At 45.5% G+C, this 22042-nt stretch overlaps 1 protein-coding gene across 5 annotated transcripts in view; it reads left to right on the forward strand.

Moving 5' to 3' along the window:
• GRIN2B (glutamate ionotropic receptor NMDA type subunit 2B) overlaps positions 1-4204 on the forward strand; it is a 205627-nt gene extending 201423 nt beyond the window's left edge. For 4 of the 5 annotated variants that reach the window (XM_030959372.1, XM_030959375.1, XM_030959373.1 and 1 more), the window contains 2 exons: positions 238-476; positions 2278-4185. In XM_030959372.1, the coding sequence (XP_030815232.1) occupies positions 238-476; positions 2278-4185 (2147 nt within the window). Of the gene's footprint in view, positions 1-237; positions 477-2277 lie in introns of all 5 variants that reach the window. The other variant, XM_030959376.1, reaches the window with a different exon arrangement.
• The last annotated feature ends 17838 nt before the right edge of the window (positions 4205-22042 follow it).

Here is a 22042-nt window from a genome sequence, read left to right on the forward strand (position 1 = left end):
TCCTGTGGTACAGCTTGTTATGGCTAATATCAGGCTTTGGAAAAATCCTGTTGACTTTCCTGTGACAAATGGCACAGAAGGCCAGTCAGGATATTTTATGGATGTTGGAGATGTGGAAAAAGAATGTGGAGACTGGAAATTGTGTTAGATCAGCTTCTTGCTTTCAGTCTGCCCCAGTTTGAGCTTTTCAGTCATTGCAGGATTATCTAACCTGTTTCTTTCCTCCTGTCATTCTAGGGGAGATGGAGGAGCTGGAAGCTCTCTGGCTCACTGGCATTTGTCACAATGAGAAGAATGAGGTTATGAGCAGCCAGCTGGATATAGATAACATGGCAGGTGTCTTCTACATGTTGGGAGCAGCCATGGCCCTCAGTCTCATCACCTTCATCTGTGAGCATCTCTTCTACTGGCAATTCCGCCACTGCTTCATGGGTGTCTGCTCTGGCAAGCCTGGTGTGGTCTTCTCCATCAGCAGGGTGAGTGCCATTAACTGCCAGGGACAAACAAAGGCTTTATTTACACAGTCCTAGGTACTGGAGATGGGAATATCCACCAAGACTGTCTAATACACCGGTGGCAGTCTGCACAGTGTCATCTTTGCACTGTTAACATTGCAAAGACGTGTTAGCTTTTTTCTGTGACACCTCTGGTCTCTGCTGGATTATGGTAGAGGAAATGGAAATTTCACATGGAGATGAAAACAAAGGAAAAGAGAAGTTAACTGTTACTGTTTGCTCCTCCAAAGTGAGTTGTGAGTTGTAATCAAGTAATGATGGATGGCATGATTAGAAATTCAGGAGTTTTACATTGTCCTCTAAATTACAGCTTTTCAGCTGACCTTTTGTTAACTAGAAGTGTGCCTTCATTGACAGTCAGAAGTCCTTAACCGAAAACCATGCCCTGAACTATGCAGAAATCTTTTTACAGAGGATGACCACATAAACTTAGCAATTGCTTTATGCAAATCTGCCTTAGGGTACAACATTTACATTTAAAACAGATTCTAGCCATTTCTGAGTCATCTTCTACTATTAGTGTTGCTAGCAGCATCCCATTTGAAGCTTTATTTTCCTTCTGTCAAGGCACTGGTCCATTCTCCTGATCTATTCTGAAGTGGGGTCAAACCTTGGCATTTTTTAGCTCAGCATCTGATGTAGCAGAAGTTACTTTGATTGTACAAGGAGTATATAATTGCTGCATAACATATTGAAGAGAAATGACAAAGCCTTTAGAATGCAAGGGCACAGCTTCTCTTCTATATTGTTAGTTTCTAATGTGGTTTAGTCTGGAGATGAGGTGGGGCATTGTGTTTGGTGACCCTAAGCTAAGAATAGATTATTTCATTCTGTGGTTATCTGTTAGACCTAGGCCAGGTTGGTGAAAGGTCTGAAAAGTGTTCATCATCTGCTAGCTGCTGAGAAACCATGATGTGATGGTGTCTATTTCACAATTGACATTAATCATCAGGCACCATTTGGAAGGTCAGGGAATAAAGGAGCCCTTTTTGTTCTGTTCCTAGGGATAGCCCTTGCAAAAAGTCATGGGTGAAATGAGCTTGTGGAGAATGTGGAGAAATTGGGCCTTTCTGTTGTCTGACTTGAGGTTGAATAGAGGACTTCTGCTTTCAATGGTTTAGAGCCCTGTTATCACTGTTAAATTTAACAAAATGCAATTAAGAATTCTATTGTACCTCAGTCAACCACATGCAAAATACCTAAATACCTATTCTAGAGTTCTGCTCTTTGTTTCCTTTTCTAATCTGTACTGGTGATAAAGGTAGCTAAGTTTATGACAAATGAAGCTGTTCCCTTTTAAGATAGCTCCTGTCTCATTGATTCACTGATGCCCAGCTGATTTTCAGGGCCCAAAACAGACTTTGATCCTCTCATCCCCACAGAATCATTTGTCTCGATTATTTTATTCCCAAGGATATTATTGTCTCCATTTGCAATTCTGTGTTATACCTACTAGATTTGACTAACTCTTACAGATGCAAGCAGGCATTTCTGCATCCTGGAGATACAACTTGAAACAAAGCAGAGGAAGAGGAATGGAGGGAAAAGAAAAATGTGAGGGTCAAGAAAGAGGGTCAAAACAGCAAGGGTTGGTAGAGCAGATCTGATTTCATTTGGTTTGATTGTGCTTCATGATGGAAAGCTGATAGGCCCTACTATCCTACAGGAACAGACTCTTGATGCACAGGGTGCTTCCCAGTTTTGGTCCCCCTCTGTGTATTCTTTGCAGGACCGCTCACCTCCTTTCTTTCTCTCATTTCAGGGTATCTACAGCTGCATCCATGGCGTGGCCATTGAAGAACGCCAGTCAGCAATGAACTCCCCCACAGCAACTATGAACAACACCCATTCCAACATCCTCCGCCTGCTTCGGACAGCCAAGAACATGGCCAACCTGTCAGGGGTCAATGGCTCACCACAGAGTGCCCTGGACTTTATCCGCCGCGAGTCATCTGTCTACGACATCTCTGAGCACCGCCGCAGCTTCACCCACTCGGACTGCAAATCCTACAACAACCCCCCCTGCGAGGAGAACCTCTTTAGTGACTACATTAGTGAGGTGGAAAGGACCTTTGGCAATCTCCAGCTGAAGGACAGCAATGTGTATCAGGACCACTACCACCACCACCACCGCCCCCATAGCATTGGCAGCACCAGCTCCATCGACGGGCTCTATGACTGTGACAACCCGCCCTTCAACGCCCAGTCGCGCTCCATTGGGAAGAAGCCCCTGGACCTGGGCTTACCCCCTGCCAAGCACAGCCAGCTGGGTGACCTTTATGGCAAGTTCTCCTTCAAGAGTGACCGCTACGGGGGCAGTGGGACCCACGACGACCTGATCCGCTCAGACGTCTCTGACATTTCCACTCACACGGTCACCTATGGCAACATTGAGGGCAATGCAGCCAAGAGGCGGAAGCAGCAGTACAAGGACAGCCTGAAGAAGCGCCCAGCCTCCGCCAAGTCCCGGAGGGAATTTGATGAGATAGAGCTGGCCTACCGCCGGCGCCCGCCCCGCTCACCTGACCACAAGCGCTACTTCAGGGACAAGGAAGGGCTACGGGACTTCTACCTTGACCAGTTTCGGACCAAGGAGAACTCACCACACTGGGAACATGTGGACCTGACGGATATCTACAAAGAACGGGGAGATGACTTTAAACGTGACTCGGGAGGAGGAGGGGGTGGATCCTGCACTAACAGGGCCCATCACAAGCACGGCTCGGGCGAGTTTGGTGGAAGCAATGAGCACAAGCATAGCGTTGTGAGCGGGGTCCCAGCGCCATGGGAGAAGAACCTGACCAATCTAGACTGGGAAGACCGGAGTGGGGCTAATTTCTGCCGCAGTTGCCCTTCTAAGCTGCACAACTACACGCCATCAACGGTGGGGCAGAACTCCACCCGCCAGGCCTGCATCCGCTGTGAGGCTTGCAAGAAAGCGGGCAACCTGTACGACATCAGTGAGGACAACTCCCTCCAAGAGCTGGACCAGCCGCCTGCCCCTGTGCCCGTGGCCACCAGTGCCACCTCCTCCTCCAAATATCCTCAGAGCCCTTCCAATTCTGCCTCTAAGGTGCAGAAGAAGAACCGCAACAAACTCCGCCGGCAGCACTCCTACGACACCTTTGTGGACCTGCAGAAGGATGACTCGGCCCTGGCCCCCCGCAGCGTCAGCCTCAAGGACAAGGGCCGCTTTTTGGAGGGGAGCCCCTACGCCCACATGTTTGAGATGCCAGCCAGTGAGACCACCTTTGCCAACAACAAGTCCTCAGTGCCCGCCACCAGCTACCACCACCACAACAACCCCGGCAGCAGTGGGGGCTACATGCTCAGCAAGTCGCTCTACCCCGACCGGGTCACCCAAAACCCTTTCATCCCCACTTTTGGGGATGACCAATGCTTGCTCCACGGCAGCAAATCTTATTTCTTCAGGCAGCCTGTGGTGGCAGGAGGGCCCAAAGCCAGGCCAGACTTCCGAGCCATTGTCACCACCAACAAGCCGGTGGTCTCAGCCCTTCATGGGGCTGTGCCAGCCCGTTTCCAGAAGGACATCTGTATAGGGAACCAGTCCAACCCCTGTGTGCCTAACAACAAAAACCCCAGGGCTTTCAATGGCTCCAGCAACGGGCATGTTTATGAGAAACTCTCCAGTATTGAGTCTGACGTTTGAGTGAGAGGGGAAGAGTGCGGGGAGGGACTGGGGATGTATGTGGAACATGGGAGGGTGGGGTGGGATCAATCCCATCAGCTACTCTCCTGAGTCGTCCTTAGTTTGTGGGATACTGGAGTTGTGAGTAGTGCAGCACTGGTGACAAGTGCCACCTCTTTGGTTTCCCCTCCTCCTCCTCCTTTCCCAAGCCTCCCATTTTATCTCTTTTTCCATGTTCTCGCTCCTCCCATTCTCCTCCATTCCTGGCCATTGCACTTTACAGTGATGTCGGAGTTGGATATCCTTGCTCATGGTTTCAGGAAGCAGAGAAAAAGGCAGGGAAGGGGTGGGCTGAGGAGAAGCAGCAGTGACTTTAGTGTTCACTTCTGCTGGCTCTCAGCAGGGAAAGGCATGTGCGCACACATCTACGTGTGTGTGTGTGACAGGAGGAGGCAGCAGCAGCAGTGTAATGGACATGCAGGAAAATATGCTTGCTCAGGCAACTGTTCCTAAAACTGCCTAGAAGAGAGTAGTGTTTGACGTGGAGAAAGTGAAGGGAGAATAACAACACTAACTTGATGATGCACTTACATGTTAGGTATATTGAGGTTCTTGTTACATTATTTTGTGAAGACTATGGGGGTTTAGGGCTGAAATATATATATATATATATATATTTACGTATATGCTGAGAAATTTTACGCTAAAATTTTGAATTGTCTGCTGGGGGGTGTGGAGGGAGGGAGGGAAGATTTGTCTGCAGGTCAGGCTAGTGGTTTCACTATGGCTATTACAGCCATTGAATCTATGGCAGACCAGTGGGAGAGAGAGAAAAGAAGTGGAGTGTGAGTTTGAGCCTCCCTGACTCCAGGGTTGGTTTCCCAAACTTAGACAAAAGATGCTGGTTTGCACAGAAATAAGAAGGATTTGAGGAAAGAGGAACAGGGTTGGTGCGTTAGCTGTGAGCTGCTCACTAGTTCTGACATTCTTCAAGGGTGGGAGCAGTATGTAGTATGGGTTTGCCTATCTGCGAGTATATACGATAACTTTATACTTGAAATGTCTGTGAAGAAAGCAAAATAAACCCAATATCCTATGAGGTGTCTGGAGAACAAACACAGTAGAACAGAGCTTAAGAGTAGGGAAAGGTGGGGAGTTTTTTCACTGTCACTTCAGGGGACACCACACCCATTTTGGCATGTCCTTTCAGCAAGGACGGGAGAGAAAGAAGGAGCTTAATCCTTCTGCTCTCTCTACACTTGGCCAGCAGGTTGGAAGAAAAAGAGCAGGGTGCCCTCTGCCAATGGTGGAAAGGAAAAAAGAAATGCCATAGAAGGGTGCATGTGGTGGTGGTGGTGGTGCTGTTGGACTGTTTCAATGCCTCCTTGCACATGTGAAAATGGGAGGAGGGTGTATGCACCCATGGGAAATACATGTGTATATTTACTATTGAATGTACAGAGGAAGTACACAGCTTGTCTTCCTGGGAAGGGGTGTGCTTGAATAAATGCCAGAGAGCACAGAAACTTGTGCTGAAGACTGAAGATGTACTAAGCTGAGATGTGCGTGTACGTGTGTGTGTGTGCCTCTGTGTGAAAGTGAGAGATACTAGCACAGGTGTAAAGCTGGAATAGCCTAGGGTTTCCCATCCCTGCAGTTGTAGTGACAGCTTTCCTGGTGCACTTAGTATCAATAAGAGTGTTTTTTCTTTTCATTGTATCATTTTAGATGCAAGCTAAACTAAAGGAAAAGGAGCAATGGTAGGAGTGAGAAGCTGAACACACCTTTCATATGTCATCTGTCTCCTCAGGTGGGGGTGTGGACCGACCTCTCCCATCCTGAGAGATATGGCAAAGTCTCTATGGCTTATCCTGGGTCTGTCCCAGTGTCTCAATCACCATGGCTCACCAGGTGAAGGGTTGAGAGAGTCCTGTGCTGAGGGCATGGGGACACTGCTGAGGATTGACTCTGAAGGGAGATGGCAGCCCTGTCTTTATGAGCCACATTTCTTGAGCTGAAAGCCACCTCTCTTACATTCCTCACCACACCATGGTTGATTTTATCTTATCGTTCTCTTTTTAAGCCAACAGAAGGCCTTTTATTTGTTTACCTATTTATTTTATTTATTTTTTAAGCTGAGGTGGGGGGAGGGTGGGATTTACCTGTAAAGTCAAAGTGTGTGAGGAGAGGGTGGGCAGGATTGGTGAGGGGAATATTTTCTTATATTTCACAGAGGAAATTAAGGAGAAAAGAGGGGAAGAGTCTTTGTGATGCCACTCCCTAGTCTTTGGGATAAGGGCACTTCTTATTCTTTCCCTCTTCTCTCATTACAAGGACAAAAAGGAAAAGAGTAAAAAAAGAAACCAAACAAATTAACAGAGCGATCTGCAATCCAGAACACACGGCAGCTTGTCAGACACCTCTGATGGCAGCCACCAAGAAGGCGTTCCTTTCTTTTGTAAATATTTCTTTTTTATTGCGTTTTTGTATAAATTGGTGTTTCTCTTCTCGTGAATATTCAGGTCGTGGGGTGGGAGGGAGGGGAAGTTTGTTTCCGTTCTGTTTGTTTTCTATGACTTTTCAGGCTGCATTTTTGGAAGCGGTTTACGCAGGTCGAGGCCGTATGAATGAGGAAAAAAAAAAAAGAGAGAGAGAGAGAGAGAAACCCATGTGTGTTGTGTTCCCCTGAGGCCCCTTGTATTGCCCTGTCACCTTTATCTTCATGAATGGAAGACGCCGGAACGTCACTTCAAGCCTTGCCAGCAGGGTTTCATGTTTTGATGGGAGCACCCCCAATTCCTTTTTGCATATAAACTCTCTGTACCAGCATCTCTCTGTGGAATTTGAGCCTCAAGGCACTACACTGTCTTGATAGTGGTGGGGTGAACCATCAAGTTGGCCACTCAGGTTGGACCATCATTTTGACATTAAGAGACTTCTCCAATGCTACTTTGGTTTAGAAATCTTGGACCTGGGAAAGCTCGTGATAATTTCTGGTATTTCCTAAGGGCTTGGGGTTGGGAAGCTTGACAGCTGACGAGGGCAGCTAATCTCTTTGGTGGTTATCTCGGTACTTTTCTGTCCCTCCCCACCTGGAACGAGGAAACCTGGAGGGTGGCTCTGCAGGGAAATTAAGCTGAAAACAAACCAAAAAGAAGTTAATGGAACTTTTTTCAAATCTCTTCTTAAAGGTTCTGATTTTTGTGTTCCGGGTTGAAAGTTGGTTCGTATTTTCTCCGAACTGGTCTGTCCCTTGTTCCACTGATCGGCAAATGATACTTTGCCAAAATCATTATCTAGTATTCTTACTGTTGTAGCACTGTTAACACTCCGAGTGCTCTGCAAATATTAACTGTGCCACAAACCACTCAAATGAATGCTCTAGGGCAACCAGAAAAGAAGAACTGGAAATTCTGGACTGAACCACTGGTCTAACTACAGGAGTCTGGTATTTTGCCTTCTCCCATAATATATTAGGCCACGTGTCCATCAGGTTAATCCTTTCTCCTATAAGTGATCTTTTCTGGTTGCTTTGTTTATTTTAGTTCTGACAGGTCAACAAGTTTTTGGGACAGAGATGAAGGGGAAGGGGTGGGAGGGGGGAGGGTATAATTCATAATCAAGAAAATAAATCAATGATGTTATTAAACTCTGATTATATATTTAGAATTTTAGATTTGGTGTATTTTCATTGTAAGTATTCAAGTGAATCAAACAGGTAATATTAGCAGCAGGTGTTGTCTATACTAGAAAACCACCCATGTGCTATTTATTACCTGTCCAGAAAAGAATGGGATTTCATACCAGAGCCTGACAAAACTCCACATCCCCTGCCTTACCATTTCTCTCTCTCTGCTGTAGAAACACCAGTATTTTCTGGGGCAGTGGCTGGGAACATTTCCTCTCTCTGAAGTTTTCTGCACACAAGAATACTGAGCAAAAACCATTGTGTCCTCTACAGTTGGTGACCTCTACTGATTATTTGCAGATAGCCTCCCAGGAAAGATTAGGCACCTTGGGCAGTGTTTCTGACATTTACCTCCTCACTTCTAGCCAGAGGCATGGCTCTCTGAGAGGTATTTTCATGAGCCATGTTCTTCGGAAGTGGCGCTGGAGTGTATGTACTCAGCTGAAGGAGGATGTCTATGAAGGAGATGGAGGAAATATGCAAAAAATATCAGAAATGTGCCATACACAGTAGAAAGCAACTGGCAGGTAGAACTTGCAGCCATGGATCTCCACATCATAAACCTTGTTGGAGTATTCACACCAGCTTTTTACTGTAGTGCAACAAAACACGGGCTGGTGTACTAGTTCTCTGTCTCCCATCATGCCTCCAGTGAAGGCAGTATCAGAGCTTGCAATGTCACATCCTAAGCAGGCAAGAAAAGCTGCAGTCAGAACTTGTTGTCAGTTGAGACAATGAAGCACACCGTCCCCACCTCAACAACAGCAACAAAAAATCCCATTCTCTCTGAAATCCAGCATGCATTGTCAGAATTCTCCAGGTGAGAACCCCAGTGGGTTCAAAATGCTCAGCAATATCAAAGTATGAACTTTGCCTGTAGGGAACTGGTACTTCAATTTCCAGCATACTGGGGGAGGAAGCTTCCTTTGTGTCTTTGCAAAGGATTCGATGGAGGGGTTAAAAGTTGCCAGGATGGGCCTCTTCTTCAGCAATGTCTGCTGATGTTGAGCTCCTCACTCTGAGAAGACACTAGCATCCATCTTGAATAGTGCCCCTTCGTACATTCAGATCAGGCTGTTGCTCACAGCAAAATTGCCAGCAAAAGAGAGAGGGGGAGATAAAGAATGAATATGATGGTGGTGACAGGTTGGAGTGATCAGAGACACCTCAGGGATCTTCATAGACAAGTCTTTGCTTTAGAGCTTTCTATCAAATATGGCATATCCTCCCACCTCCATTGCTTATCAACAGATGGAAGCAAGCCTGGGAACACAGCCAGTGATCAGACTTAGGCCTTTCACACATCCTCCACACCAGTCAAGCAACCTTTGATGAGCCCTTCTCTTGGAGAAGGGTGGGAGGTTGCACTTCCCCACACATTTTTGGTTGCCAAAAAGAAAGAGAAAATTGAAGCAGATAAAGATCAGGAGTGTTGATGAAAGGACTTTGTGCTGACCCTCTGTGCCCTTGCTCTATGGTATTACACTTCACCCTTTCTTCTCTTTCCAAGCTGGCAAAGGCTAGGGGCCAGTTATGCTTCCTTTCTGTGGCACATGCCTGGTCACCACAGGAGTCCTTGGGAGCTGTGTGTGAGGAAGGAAACTAATTGCTGGCAACAAATGGGGACAGACTCCAAGCCATGATCCCCATCTGCACCCACTCTTTCCCATAAGTGCTTCCCTGCTGCTGAACACACCTGGCGTGTCCACCTGGACCACACCTACCATGCTGCTGGATGCTCCAGGTAGTTACATTGAGATAGTAACTAGTGGGACCTGATTGTTGTCCCCACAAGGGCTTATTTTCAATTTGCAGCCAAATAGATTTCCAAGCCATAGACCCTCGCTGCATTTACCTACACTTCCCTGTGGCTTCCTCTCTCCTCCCCCATCAAAGGCAAACTGGGGTGCCGAGTGTCTCACTGGCAATATGAACACTATTGCTTCATCTTCATTATGGGCCCTCTGGACCTCCCTGGGGCTGACTGCAGACAAACCTGGGTGTCTGCCACTAGAACGGCAGCAACAAAAAACACTTTGCAATTGGCTTTCAGTTTTTTTCTCTGTTTCTTGAGATTCCCCAAATTCCTCTCCTAGCCATGCCATTTGAGTGAATTCTGGCACCCTTCTGCCATTGCTGACAACAAAACTGACACAGCATAAACTTGCTTGTGTATAGAAAAGGGCAGTGAAACCATATTGCAGAGAGCAGGACTCATGTCCGCCGATGTCAAGGGTACAGTCCCCTGAGTGCTGAGGTAAAGAAGGATCTCTGTGATGTGTTAGTAGTTCAGATCTCTTAACCTGCTGGCTTCCTGACATTAAAGGTTCACAGCAAGCACTGGTATACACTCCAACAGGTCAGAAAATAATTCCATTCTGTGGAACAGGGGTTCCTCTGGGCACGCACACACATACAAGACATACTGGGGAAGTGAGACATACATGAACAAACCTGAGACAGCAGGAAGCTGTGAGGTTTGCGTGCCTGTATGTACACACACACACACACACGACACAGAGTACATTGCAGTACACTTAATGACTCTGTCCCACAACACATTTTTGCCAAGTAGGAACAGCGTGACCTTTCCTAATGTTCTACTGGTAGTTATTTAATTTATGTATTCACTTTGTGACTTTTACATCATCTGCTTTCTTGACTGCAGCATTACTGTGTAAATACATGTGTATATATGTACAGAAACTAGCTCAAGCAATTATATTCAGGTTGGGAAATGGGTGGGTTTTATATCTGTACAGTATTTCCTTATTAAATAATGGCATGGGGGGGGGTTGGGAAAGTTAACTTCTAAATTGTGGTTTTATTGGTCTGTGGTGTTTGAAGTTGTTTCAGTGGTTGCTTTTGCTGGTTCGGAAAGTTTATCTGGATGTTATATGTGTGTGCCAAGAAAGGGTCCCCAGAGAGGGGAGGTTTGGGATTGGTAAGGGGTGGTGGGTAGCAGAGGGTGTTAATAATTTTCTGTAATAAAAGCCGTGTCGATTGCTAGGGACTGTTTGTGTGAGGCACAAGGCTGTTTCCTTCTCTATGTGCTTTGCTCTTTGATTACTTCCTCTTCCCTGGTCCCCATTGTCTTCTTCCTGGGATGTCAGCAGGGTACATTTGTTACTGTGGATTACAGGGACCTCCCTATGGGCCTTCCTCTCCTGGCCAACCCTTCCTTCTCCCTCTTTTTGTGATCTTTCCAGTTCCAGTGAAAGGGGAGGGAGCATGGTCTCAGATCCTCTGCGCCATTCTTGACCATTTTATTTCCTCTGCTCTTTGTCCTTCCTCTTAGCAGAACCTCATTTTCAGGTGTTTTGAGCTCTCCAGCAGCTTACTGCTTCATCTCCCTGGCCTCTTATCTACTTCCCCATCTTACACCAATTCTTCAATTTCATCTCAATCCCTGTTCCCTCAGAATTACTTATGTTGGCTGTTTTCCCACTCTCCTTCTCTTATTACTCTCTTGTTGCTCTGTTGTCTTCATCAGCCTGTGCAATGCTGTGTAGAAGATGAGTGAAGGGCAGGCGTCCACTTCTTGTCTCCTGGAAAATTCTAGCCATGACCAGATTTTTAAAAGATGATATTTTGTAGCTATTTTTGACTTCTCTATCATGTTCACTGAGGTAGTGTTCTGCTCTTGCACACTCAAGAAATCATCAGTATGGCAAATTTGCCCATGCAAGGGAGCAGTGAAATTGTATTTTCTGAGAAAGCCCAGAAAATAACCAAATTTCTGTCCTTGATGACTGAGTGATAAATTTATAGCAGGGAGAGAGTTTTTATCCAGGTGGACCCATATCAGGATCAGTACAGTTTCTTTGCTTTTACTCTATGTGAATAAAGCAAGGCTGCTGGAGAGAAGTATGCTGTCTTTTAAAAGCACAGGGCACTTCCTTTATTGCCTAGAGGCTTCTAAAGACCTGTGTGAAGTTCTGCTGTGTTGCAGACCTGAGAGTGAACCCCCGGTAGTATTTGGTCCCCTTCTGTCTGACAAGTCAGTATAAGCTGGTACTTGGCATTATCTGCTAGGGTTGGTGGTCTGTCATAGCAGTAAGGAGAGTGACAGGATGGTGGATAAGCATGGAGAGAGCCAGTGTGGGACTGGTAGAGGCTTTAGGCAGATGCCAAGACATCTCCTTCCTTCCCTTTTTGACAATTTGCATTGTTCCTTAATGATCATCCATCAACACACCATCCTCAATGTCCCTTGCACTGGCTGCTTATCCCTGAAGACACCAGGGTCTGCTGGCCACAGTCTGAGAAAGGGCCAGTCAGTCTCTGTGCGTGTAGTGTAGCTGTATGGGAGTACACGGGCAGTGCAGGGAGCAATGCAAAGGATCAGCATGGCCAGAGGTTATTCAGAGCAGCAATCTTCTCCCAGCTGCAGCTAACTCTTGCTCAACCTGCCATTCCATTGCAGGCCTGTGTTTCTGATTTCTGAGTGAGAAAAACCACCACAGCCACCTGGGAATGGATCTCTGCTCCCAGGTGTGAGGAGGGCAATCAGGCTTCTGATGTACCCTTGCTATGATGTTGGCAAAACTGTCCCAGCACGGTCCAGGGAGGTCTGTGTGCCGGTGAATTAATGGCTACAAATACCTGGAAGTCTGGGAGGAGGTGTATGGTTGCACTTTTGAGTGACTCCTGGCAGAACTCTAAACATAAATGGAGTTGGAAATGCTGGCCCATTTAGTGCTACTGCAATGGTGCAGGTGGGTATCTTCTTGGGAGAACATCCCATAGATTAATTTATGGCAAAATAGTGAGTTACCTTTCTGAACATCATGAGGCCCTTTGCTGTGTTTCCTTTGCTTATTCAATGTGCCAAAAGAACAGCATAGGCAACATTTGCAGGGTGTCCAGAGAGAATGCATCTGTTACATGAGACTTCTCTCTAGGTCCTTGGGCACTTGGCTGATAAGTCCCTTGTCAACCAGAAAAAAGGTGATACCTGTCCCTGAACAGATGAAAATCAGTCAAGGGGATAAGATTCAAGTTTTGTACTTTCTCCCTCTGCTTTCCTTCCAGGCCTTGGAGCCAGATCCATCTTCACAGGCAGCTAAACTCCTGTGAAATTCAAGGAGCTTTCGGAAGAGCTACTTAGGGGTTTAGATGCCTGGAATGGCTTTTTTGGATTCTCTTCCTTTCGTGGGCCTCTTTCTGCAGTGTGTTTTGCCAGGATTCATCTCCCAGGAACCTACTGTGCTTGAACATAGCTTAGAGGGGTTCCCTCTGCTTGGGATCACCATGTGTATGTTGCATGCCTGTTGCTACTTGTCTGTATTTCTTGCACGTGTCTGTCGTGGGGGGCAGGGGTGGGTTCATGTTGGTATGTGTATTTATGCAGCCTGCACACATTTGTATGTGTGGTGCCACTGTGCTTAGGTGTTTGTACGCATGTGTTTGAGCTGAGACAAAAGTGATGGGAGCCGTGTGCTGCTAAAGCCAGGTGATGGTAGGTACCTGCAGGTAAATTGGCAACCCTCTTGTTTCTTCCTGGTACACCCTGGCGTGGCTGCTTTCTTTGGATTCCAGGGGGCCAGATCTGAATCAGTGATGAGGCTGGGATGCAGACCCCTGTAGAGGGTTTGATTACAGCATCAGAAACCCATTCCATGTGTTCATTCACTTCTGTGCTTCATCCACTGTGCCACATTTCCAAACCGTCGTGCCACACTCATTACCTACTTTGGCCTTAAGTGGTAGGTGGAGCAGGAAGACAATCACACCCCGACTGGTAAGGTCTTTTGGAAGAGATCTGGTCAATCTGATCTGTGACTGTAACAAGAGACTCCCTTGCTATTCATTTTGCTGCCTCCTTGGGTGATGCAAGCACTGAAATTCCACTTGCAAGAAAACACTAGCCTGTTCTTTCTTTCTCTTATGTCAGATAGACACACAAACAAGCTGAGCTGAGGTGAATTGGTCTCCCATCCCATTATCTGGAAGAACATCACTTTTGCTGCTTGGAGCTGAGTAGGGAGCTTGCAAATCCCGCTCTCTGGAGGGTTTCCATTTCTCCAGAGGGGACAGTGAAAAGGGAGAGTAGAAGGAAGTAAACTTTCTGCAGCCATTCTCCATCCCATTCATTTCCAGGAGAGATCACAAGACTGCTAGCTCCAGCGAGGATGACCTTCTGGGAGGGCCCTACAGCAACTGGCACAGCACTTTAACTGGCCAGCTGCTGAACAAGACACTGCTGTCCTCTGTCAGCAGCCAGAAAAGACAATCGGGACCCAATGAAGAGATGCCATGATTAGTCAGAAAAGGAAGGAGCAACATTTAGGGGCTAGGGCACTCATCATTTAGCCTATCTTAAGTCTGCTTAGCCAGCCCTTTAGTGCTGTTGTCACTGGGCCTCTTTGATGGTTTATTTTTCTTCATGTATATGAAATGTAAGAGAATAATCTGTGGTCTCCAATGACTCATTCTATCAGACCACTTCCATCCACTTCCTCTGCTTTCTTCCATGTCTAGCTGCTCTTTCCTCTCCCATCAAATTATATCCTGTGCTCTGCCAGGTTTGTCTTTTATGGAAGAGAAGATATATGTGTGTGAATGCTTGTACATGTGCGTGTGTGTATTTTAGATATTATTGCTATTATCAACATGCTATACACCTAAAAACTCCTAGCAAGCTGGAGCCTTCAAGAGGTGCTGTAGGAAATGACCTTCCCACTGGACAGCAGTCAGTGTGGAGGTTAGCACAGAAAGCTGCTAGCTTTGGAGGCCTCTGCCTGTCTGGTTGCTTTTCCTATCTTTGGAGCAGGCTGTCTCTCACCTGAGGTCAGAAACACAGCAAACTGCTCTTTTTAGTTTTGCATTTTCAAAATTTCTAACATGGGGGGGAAGGTTTATTGTTTAGCTGTTGATTTATTTTGTATGTTTGTTTGTTTGTTTACACAGTCCTTTTAGTGGGCGCAGGGAGGTGTTTTCAGCAATACAACTTTCCGAGACCTCAGTTCTGTGCGGTTATTGTTTGTATGGTTCAGCTGTATTTGGGGTCTTTCCTTTGTACATGTTTTTCCTGAATGGCAGGGCTATCTTGAAACGTCTCTTTGCCAGTGACCAAAGCACCATCTGTAATTGGAGGTGAGGCCTGGTATATAGTGGAGGCAGCAGCCTTTCAGGAAGTAGCTTTTCACTGACTTCCCTGTGGAGTCACAGAAGACAAAATATTTAATTGTTGCACAAGTGGGCTTTGGAGATTTTTGTGTGTAGTTGTGGGGGTTTTTTTGGTGGTTTTTTTTTTTTTGGTACTCCCTCTCTTTCCTTCCTTTTAAAATTTCTCTTTTTTTCCCTTAAAAAATGTTAAAATGCTTCTCCAGTGAGCTTTGGCCATTGCACCAAAGGCTGTTGCAAGGCAGGGAGCCTGTCTGACCCTTGGGTCCTGCCCTTCTGAAGCCATGCAAGATTGTCCAGGTGAGGATGGAATTGGCAGTTTCCATGGTCATTCTCGGGACAAGACCCCTGTAGCAGAGGGGCCTGACCCAGAGGGAATGGTCATCCACAGCTGATCATCCTCTAGTATGTGTGGGCTGTGGGTCAGGCTGGAGGGCAGGCAGGGGAAGATGGTTCACTGACCCCTGCACAGTCCTTCCCACACTGGAGCAGGAGCCAGGCATGTAGGTCTGCAACAGGGACAAATGAATGACCCTGAATGGGCCAGAGGTCTTCAGCCTTGCCTCTCCTGACCTGTTTGCAAGTGGGTAGGAATGACTCTGAACTTGGACAACATCATTTAAGGCTGAGCAGAGTCTCACAGACCGTGAAGTAGGAATTAAAGGTGGTGCATGGGCAGCTGGCCAGCTCTCAATATTATGACACCTAAGGGAAAACCCAGCACCTTCATCCTTTGGCACTTGGAAGTGGCTGAGGACAGCAGTGGAGGACTGTTGTGTCTACTAGGGTTGGGGCAGGTAGCGTCTCTAGACCTGTCACAGGTCAACTTCAGCTGTATTTGCTTTCTAACTAATGTACATTTACTTTGAAGAGCACCTTTGGTAAGCTCAGTCTATCAACCAAAAGAAAAAGAAATACTCACCTCTAGTCTAAGTCTTCTACTGCCCAACACTGCTACCTCCTCTTCTCTTGAGCTGTTGGTACCTTGTGGTGAACCTGGCCACCCATCAGGCTGTTAAACACAGCAGATATATCCTGTCCGCTTCTGAGACCATCTCTGCCTAAATTTTGCCTCCTCTTTGTACCCTTTATGCATGCATATGTGTGTGCACGTGCACACACACACCCGCCCACCTCCAGCCACTTCACTGGTGAAAATCAGAGCCACAGAGACATGAGTGCCAAATGACTTTTTATTTCTCAAGTAAATGATATAAAAAGTTTTGTTATTTTTCTTTTTTTTTTACATATGCAAATGTAAAAGGGAACTGACAGTGAATTGGTGGTGGCGAGAGGAAATGGGATGTTTTGTAACCCTAGCTGCAGTAAAAAAAAAAAAAAGAAATAAAAATACATTAAAAATATTTAAAAAACACAAAAAGGAAAAAAAAACTTGAACTATTTTGGAAATATTGTGAATAATTTTTTGATATAAAAACTAATTTTTATGTAGCATGAAAACCACCAAAATAAAATGATCAAGAATAAAAGCTGTGCAAAGGGTGTTTTTGTTTAGTTACTGAGGGAAAAGAAGGAAGAGAGAAACAGTGGTGTATGAGAGAGGGATACTGCAGTCATGGCTTTTAGAGCGAGATTCACAATACATAATGTTTTTCTTCAGTCTTGGTATTCAATTTTGGTAGCTGGAATCTTGTGATTTGTAAAAAAAAGAAGGAAAAACCACAAATCATTCTATATGAAAAGATTTTTTTATCTGTGTTTGCTGGGAAGAAAACCTTGAAAATAAGAACAGAATGAATCCCAAGGACTCAAAAAACCAAAAGGCAAATTGAAAATGGCCATGAATTGCTTTTGAGTGTTGCATTCATCATGATTTTTTCTTCTTGATTTAAGATTGTTGAGTAGTTGAGGTATTAATAGTGGGAGGCAGGTACAAAGGAGGTAAGACATTAACGAAGGACTGAAAAAATTCTTTTTTTTTTTTTGTAATGTGAATTATAGGTGTTAAACCAGGGGCTCTTCACATTTCCTTCTGAGTAAAAGAATAAGGTAGTGTCCTTTTGCAGGATATATTGCTGCCATTCTTCACTACTTAAAAAAATTTACTCCTCCCCCCCAGTTTACTAAAGGAAGCAGACTGCCTCTCCAAATTCTAGACAAAACAGTAGGTAATCTCAGCATTACAGACCCTCTTAGAAATGATGGCTGTGGTTCTGTGCTCCCCTGAAGGTGGTGAGGTATCAGTGCTCTTTATCTCCACTGAGGGCTCTGATTCCAGGTGCTGAAGCACTACATTGCCTTTGAGCAGGTGATAGCACTCACCCCACTCTGCTGTGGATCAAGGTGGTTCCTCAGCACATGCTGTGAGTCCTTCTTGCCCGGAAGACAGGAGATGCTGGTTTCTGGAATGGTCAAGGAAAGTTGGTAGGTTGCTCTGTTCATCCTGCTTTGAAGGTATTCCATGTGCCTGAGTGAATCAGATCTCCTGCAAATGAATTTCAGCTTCACTCCCTCATGCTCCCGTCCCTGGACACAATCTCTAAAATATTGCCCCTCCAACTAGCAGAGACCTTCTCTCATGCTCCTGTCCTTTTTGTCTGGGTGTCTTCTACACTGTAGACTGGAAGGTAAGAGGCAAAGGGTGTACCATATAGCTTAAAATAAGCTATTAAATAAATTGTGTTCAGCACTGACTGAGAAGTATGAAAAAGAGTGAAGTCTCAGTGTCAACCTAGGCCACACCTCTAGCAGTGTGCTAGGAAAAAGAATCCTGGATAGAAATCTTGTCTTGTGCTCAAGTCAGTACAGACTTGGGTGAAGTAGATAAGAAGGACCTGAAGGCAATGATGGTGTCGACCAGCTAGACTGGTGGGTTCTTGAGTTCTGAGCCAGGTATGAAAGAGGATCCATGGGAACATTACCTCTTAGTGGAAAAAAGAGGGGGTGAGTCCTGTTAGCATAAAAAGACCAAATTCTGACGCATCTTCGTGGCCTCTGTGGGTCCTAGTTAGCCTCTTTCTCCCTGTTGCCAATCCCTATGCCATGCACTATCTGTGATAGCTTTTTGACTCCTACAGGGAAGAAGAGACTTTGTCTGCTTTATGAAGCTTTTCTCATTATTAGTTACAAATCTAGGCTGTTCCTCCAGTGAGCATCTGGCTATTTACCATTCTTCCCACTTCTTCTGTCTGCTAGTCCCATCCTTTTTGCCCTTGTGATTTCCTGCACCTGCATGTTAAGAAAAAGGGCCCTTGCTCCTTTATGAGAGACTCCTTTGTGTCCTTCAGTGATTTATGAGGGCAGAGAAGTCATTACACACAAGTTAGGGGTATTGTTTATCTCACTTTGCTCAAGTACCTTGTAGATTCCACCTGCTTCCTTACAAAGAATATGGTATCTTCCACCTGTGACCATTTTGCACTAGCTCTGCATTTGTTACTGGTGGACCCATCCAGTGGACCAGAGTTTAAGCAGACATTTGGAGAACGCTCTGAAGATTCAGATTTCCAAGCATAATGTCTCAGACTCTGGAACCAGGGCTGTGGCAACGTGATTTGCTGGAAATTGAGCCAAGGGCCATTCTACTCCAGCCTGTGTGCTCGCTCACCTTCCCTTCCCTGGAATGAAGCAGAAGCCTCATCTTCCCTTAGACCCACAGGGCCTAATGACAAAGCAAAACAGCTTTCATTCTGCTCACCTTGTCTCTGCACCAAACTGCTCAGATATCAGGTCTTTCAGGTAGACATTCAACCATGCCAGAGGGAGGACAGAACTCCTTCCAGTACATATGTACAGCAAAGGCAGGAGTCTGGAGGTCTGGAGCACACAAGCCTTGAATACTCTTGAAATGTCTCTGTTAACGAGTGCTGCTGGGTTTATTTGCCCTCATAGATTATTTGTGTCACCACCAGAAGCCAAGATTATGTCAGTGAAAACCAGCTATTCAATGTGTCTTTTTGACATTTGAACAAGGGATTAGGATTGTAGTTACACAAAAGGCATCTGCAAAGGGGTATTTCCCATACCTGGGGAAGATTATTAGATGTTCTTTACTCATTGAAGCAAACAATTAGGCTTCTCTTAGGCCTTTCACATTAAGGACTTTTCCATGTAATGAAGGCACTTCCCCAGGTTCTGGTCCTTTCCTGCACAGAGGTTTTTCAGCTTTTTCAGCTCTGGAGGCTGAACCTTGCTGTGCTAAGATACAGGTAAAAGCACACTATTTGGAATGAAGAGGAGCTAGTTGTAATGAACCAGCCACTTCTTCTAGCTTTGCAGCTTCACATTGCTTAGGAACTAACTGTTCAGATGTTCTTCCTCCTCAAGCCACTTCAGGGCTCTCTCTGTGCTGCAGTGGCGACTGAATTTGCAATCCCTGCTGACCTTCCCCATTTTACATGCAGGGTGTGAGGGCTTCATGGCCGCTTTCTTATCTGAGGCATTCAATTAAAACTGGAGCAGCATGATGCTTTGGGCCTGTCTCTGTGGCCCCTTGATTAGCTGTCCTTGCTGAGGAGGCAGGACACCAAGGCCTGGCAGCTGCAAGGTGAAGCTTTGGGCAGGCGCTTGTCCTTCGGCAGCGGACGTGCACTGGAATGCTGAGTGACTTACACCGTGTGCTTGCCACTCCTTCAAGGCTGGGATGTAGACTCACATCAAAGCAGAACAGAAGGAACTGGATTCTTCCTTCTCTTTTTCCTCAGCTCCCAAGGGAAAATTTCCTGGAAAGGAGAAACGGACGGTTCTTCCCTCACTTGGAAACTGACTGTTGTCACTCTGTGCAGAGCATTGTTTTGCAGTGGTAGAATGAGGCAGATCTTTGACTGGTGCTCAAACACAGCCTCTGGCCATGTTTCTGCTTGGTTTTTTTTGAGGGAATAGACTAGTTCCTGCCACAGAGGGCAGGGTCAATTTCTCTGCCACCTTGGTCTCAAGGGATGAGCCCTGAGTCCAAAGTCTCAATCACTTAGCACTTGCTTTGCTCTGTTCAAGTGCCCCTACTAGACATCCTGGATCTAGAGTACCTCAGGCAACCCCACATGTGAGCCATCAGCACTGCATGTTGGGAAGAAATAAACAGTTAATGCTTTTGCCATGTTTGCATCACATAGGGAAGGATTTTTAAAAACACACAAGAAATTTCTTAAATCAAAACCCATCTTATTGAAAGCCAATAGTGCTTAGATGCTCAGATGCCTTTAGAAATTTCCATTACAGAAGCTAGAAAGGTTTATTCTTTTTAACAATCTCTTCATGAAGGGGCTGGAATATTTAATACTGAGGTAAATTAAATGAGTTCTCCTGAGCCTAAAATATTGTGATATTAATCTCAACCACCAACTAATCCTGGAGGATGCCCTGGGTTGAGCTGAGGATATGAAGATCCCTTGAGAAGATGCAAAAGTTCCCTCCTCAGTAGCTCCTGTCACTGAGGGGGAAGTAGGTAGCATGTGGGGCAGGATTTCATCAGAATGGTATGCTTGGGGATGCATATCGATTGCAAGCAGTGACTGGTGGCTTCAGGGGTAATTTTGTGTTCATCAAAATGACTCCACCTCTCCTAACAACACTATTGCTGTGGAGGTGGACCGTGTCAGTGCCAGTCATTAATTTGGGAAGCAGCAAGTAAAGTGAAATGCTGTGCCAGCAGGGTGAAACCCTGACATAAAATTGATCAAAACCATTTAGGTCCTTTTTTCAAACAAGATTTGTCCATTTGATGCTTCACTCTGCCATAGCCCTTACTTCAAAGAGTTTGCAATTTTGATGCTAAACTAAAATACGTTAATATTAGCATTTACATTAACAAGTAAATTGACAGATGCCATAGTTTACATATATTATGCAAATATCCTGAAATCTTGCATGCATTTGCATCTAATTTTCTTGAGGTTAAATGAAACATACATTTTATAAGGGAAATAATTGAGGTATCCAGACGTGATAAGCCAGGTGACTTGGTAAAACTTGTATGAACAGGGATAAAGACTAGGAGCAGAGGAAAAGGACATCTGGCATTTTCATTTGGAAAAGTATTATGTTCATGATTGCTGTTTGGGGAAAGCAGTGTAGTAACTTCCTGGGATGCAGTCAGAAGTAGTGCAGGAAGTTTGTGCTGGGAGACTTGATTTGGGATGTGGACAGACCTCAACCTGAAGGGCCAGGGCCAGTCAGGGTCTCAGCTTGGTTGGTTTGGTTTTTTGTTTGTTTGTTTTCAAGATTTGAAAGAGTTACACTCATCTCCTTGCAGCATGGTGCACAACATACCACACAACTGAGATTCCCCCATACTCTAAGGTGATTAGGTTTTCCTACACAGGCAGGGGAATCTGTGATCCACTCAGGAGCAAACCACAAGACCCCAGAGTCTCCACTTCAGTACCTGGAAGGATGTTTTCTTCTTACATTTCTGGAAATCATGAAGGGATGACAGCATGCCTAGGGTCATCAGATCTGCTTCAGGTGAGTGGTGAGAAATCTAGCTCTTCTGGCAGTGCTCTTGTTTTCCAGCTTCATTTCACTTTATCAGTTGGGCAAAGCCTTGAGAATGCTGTAACATCCCAGCCTTGGACAGAGAGAACCTGAACCATAAATTGTGATTGCTCTGTGCATTTTCAATTAGCACTGCTTTTACAGGTAGCATGGGAAAGTGCATGTATGGACCTAACCCAGAGAGGTGCTGAGCTGTAAATGCTCTCTGAGGATGTGTGCAGTGCACAGGGCTCAGCCTCTGCTGCCAGCTTGACCTAATTTCTCTCAGCTGAAGCTGTACTAGGATTCAAAATACAACTCATTTCCCTTCTTTGGAAACTTGCACATCAAGGTCTTACTGTACTCCTCACAAGTAGTCTTGAGCATCCCTTTGCTGCTTTTGTCAGGCTGCTACAAACTTTCAGCATTTCCAGGGAGACTGTCAAAATATTGTATAGAAAATATTTCCCTTTTTTTGGTTCCACCAGTGTGCAGTAACACCTCAGACTGTCACATTGGAGAAGCTTCATCAAGAACCTCTTTGTATCATGCAAAGTGTTCATTCATCTTGGCAACTCTTAATGAATTTCATCCAAGACATCCTGGTCTGTCTGAATAGTGACTGAACTT

Source organism: Camarhynchus parvulus, chromosome 1A (assembly GCF_901933205.1).
Source record: "Camarhynchus parvulus chromosome 1A, STF_HiC, whole genome shotgun sequence".
Taxonomy (NCBI): Eukaryota; Metazoa; Chordata; class Aves; order Passeriformes; family Thraupidae; genus Camarhynchus; species Camarhynchus parvulus.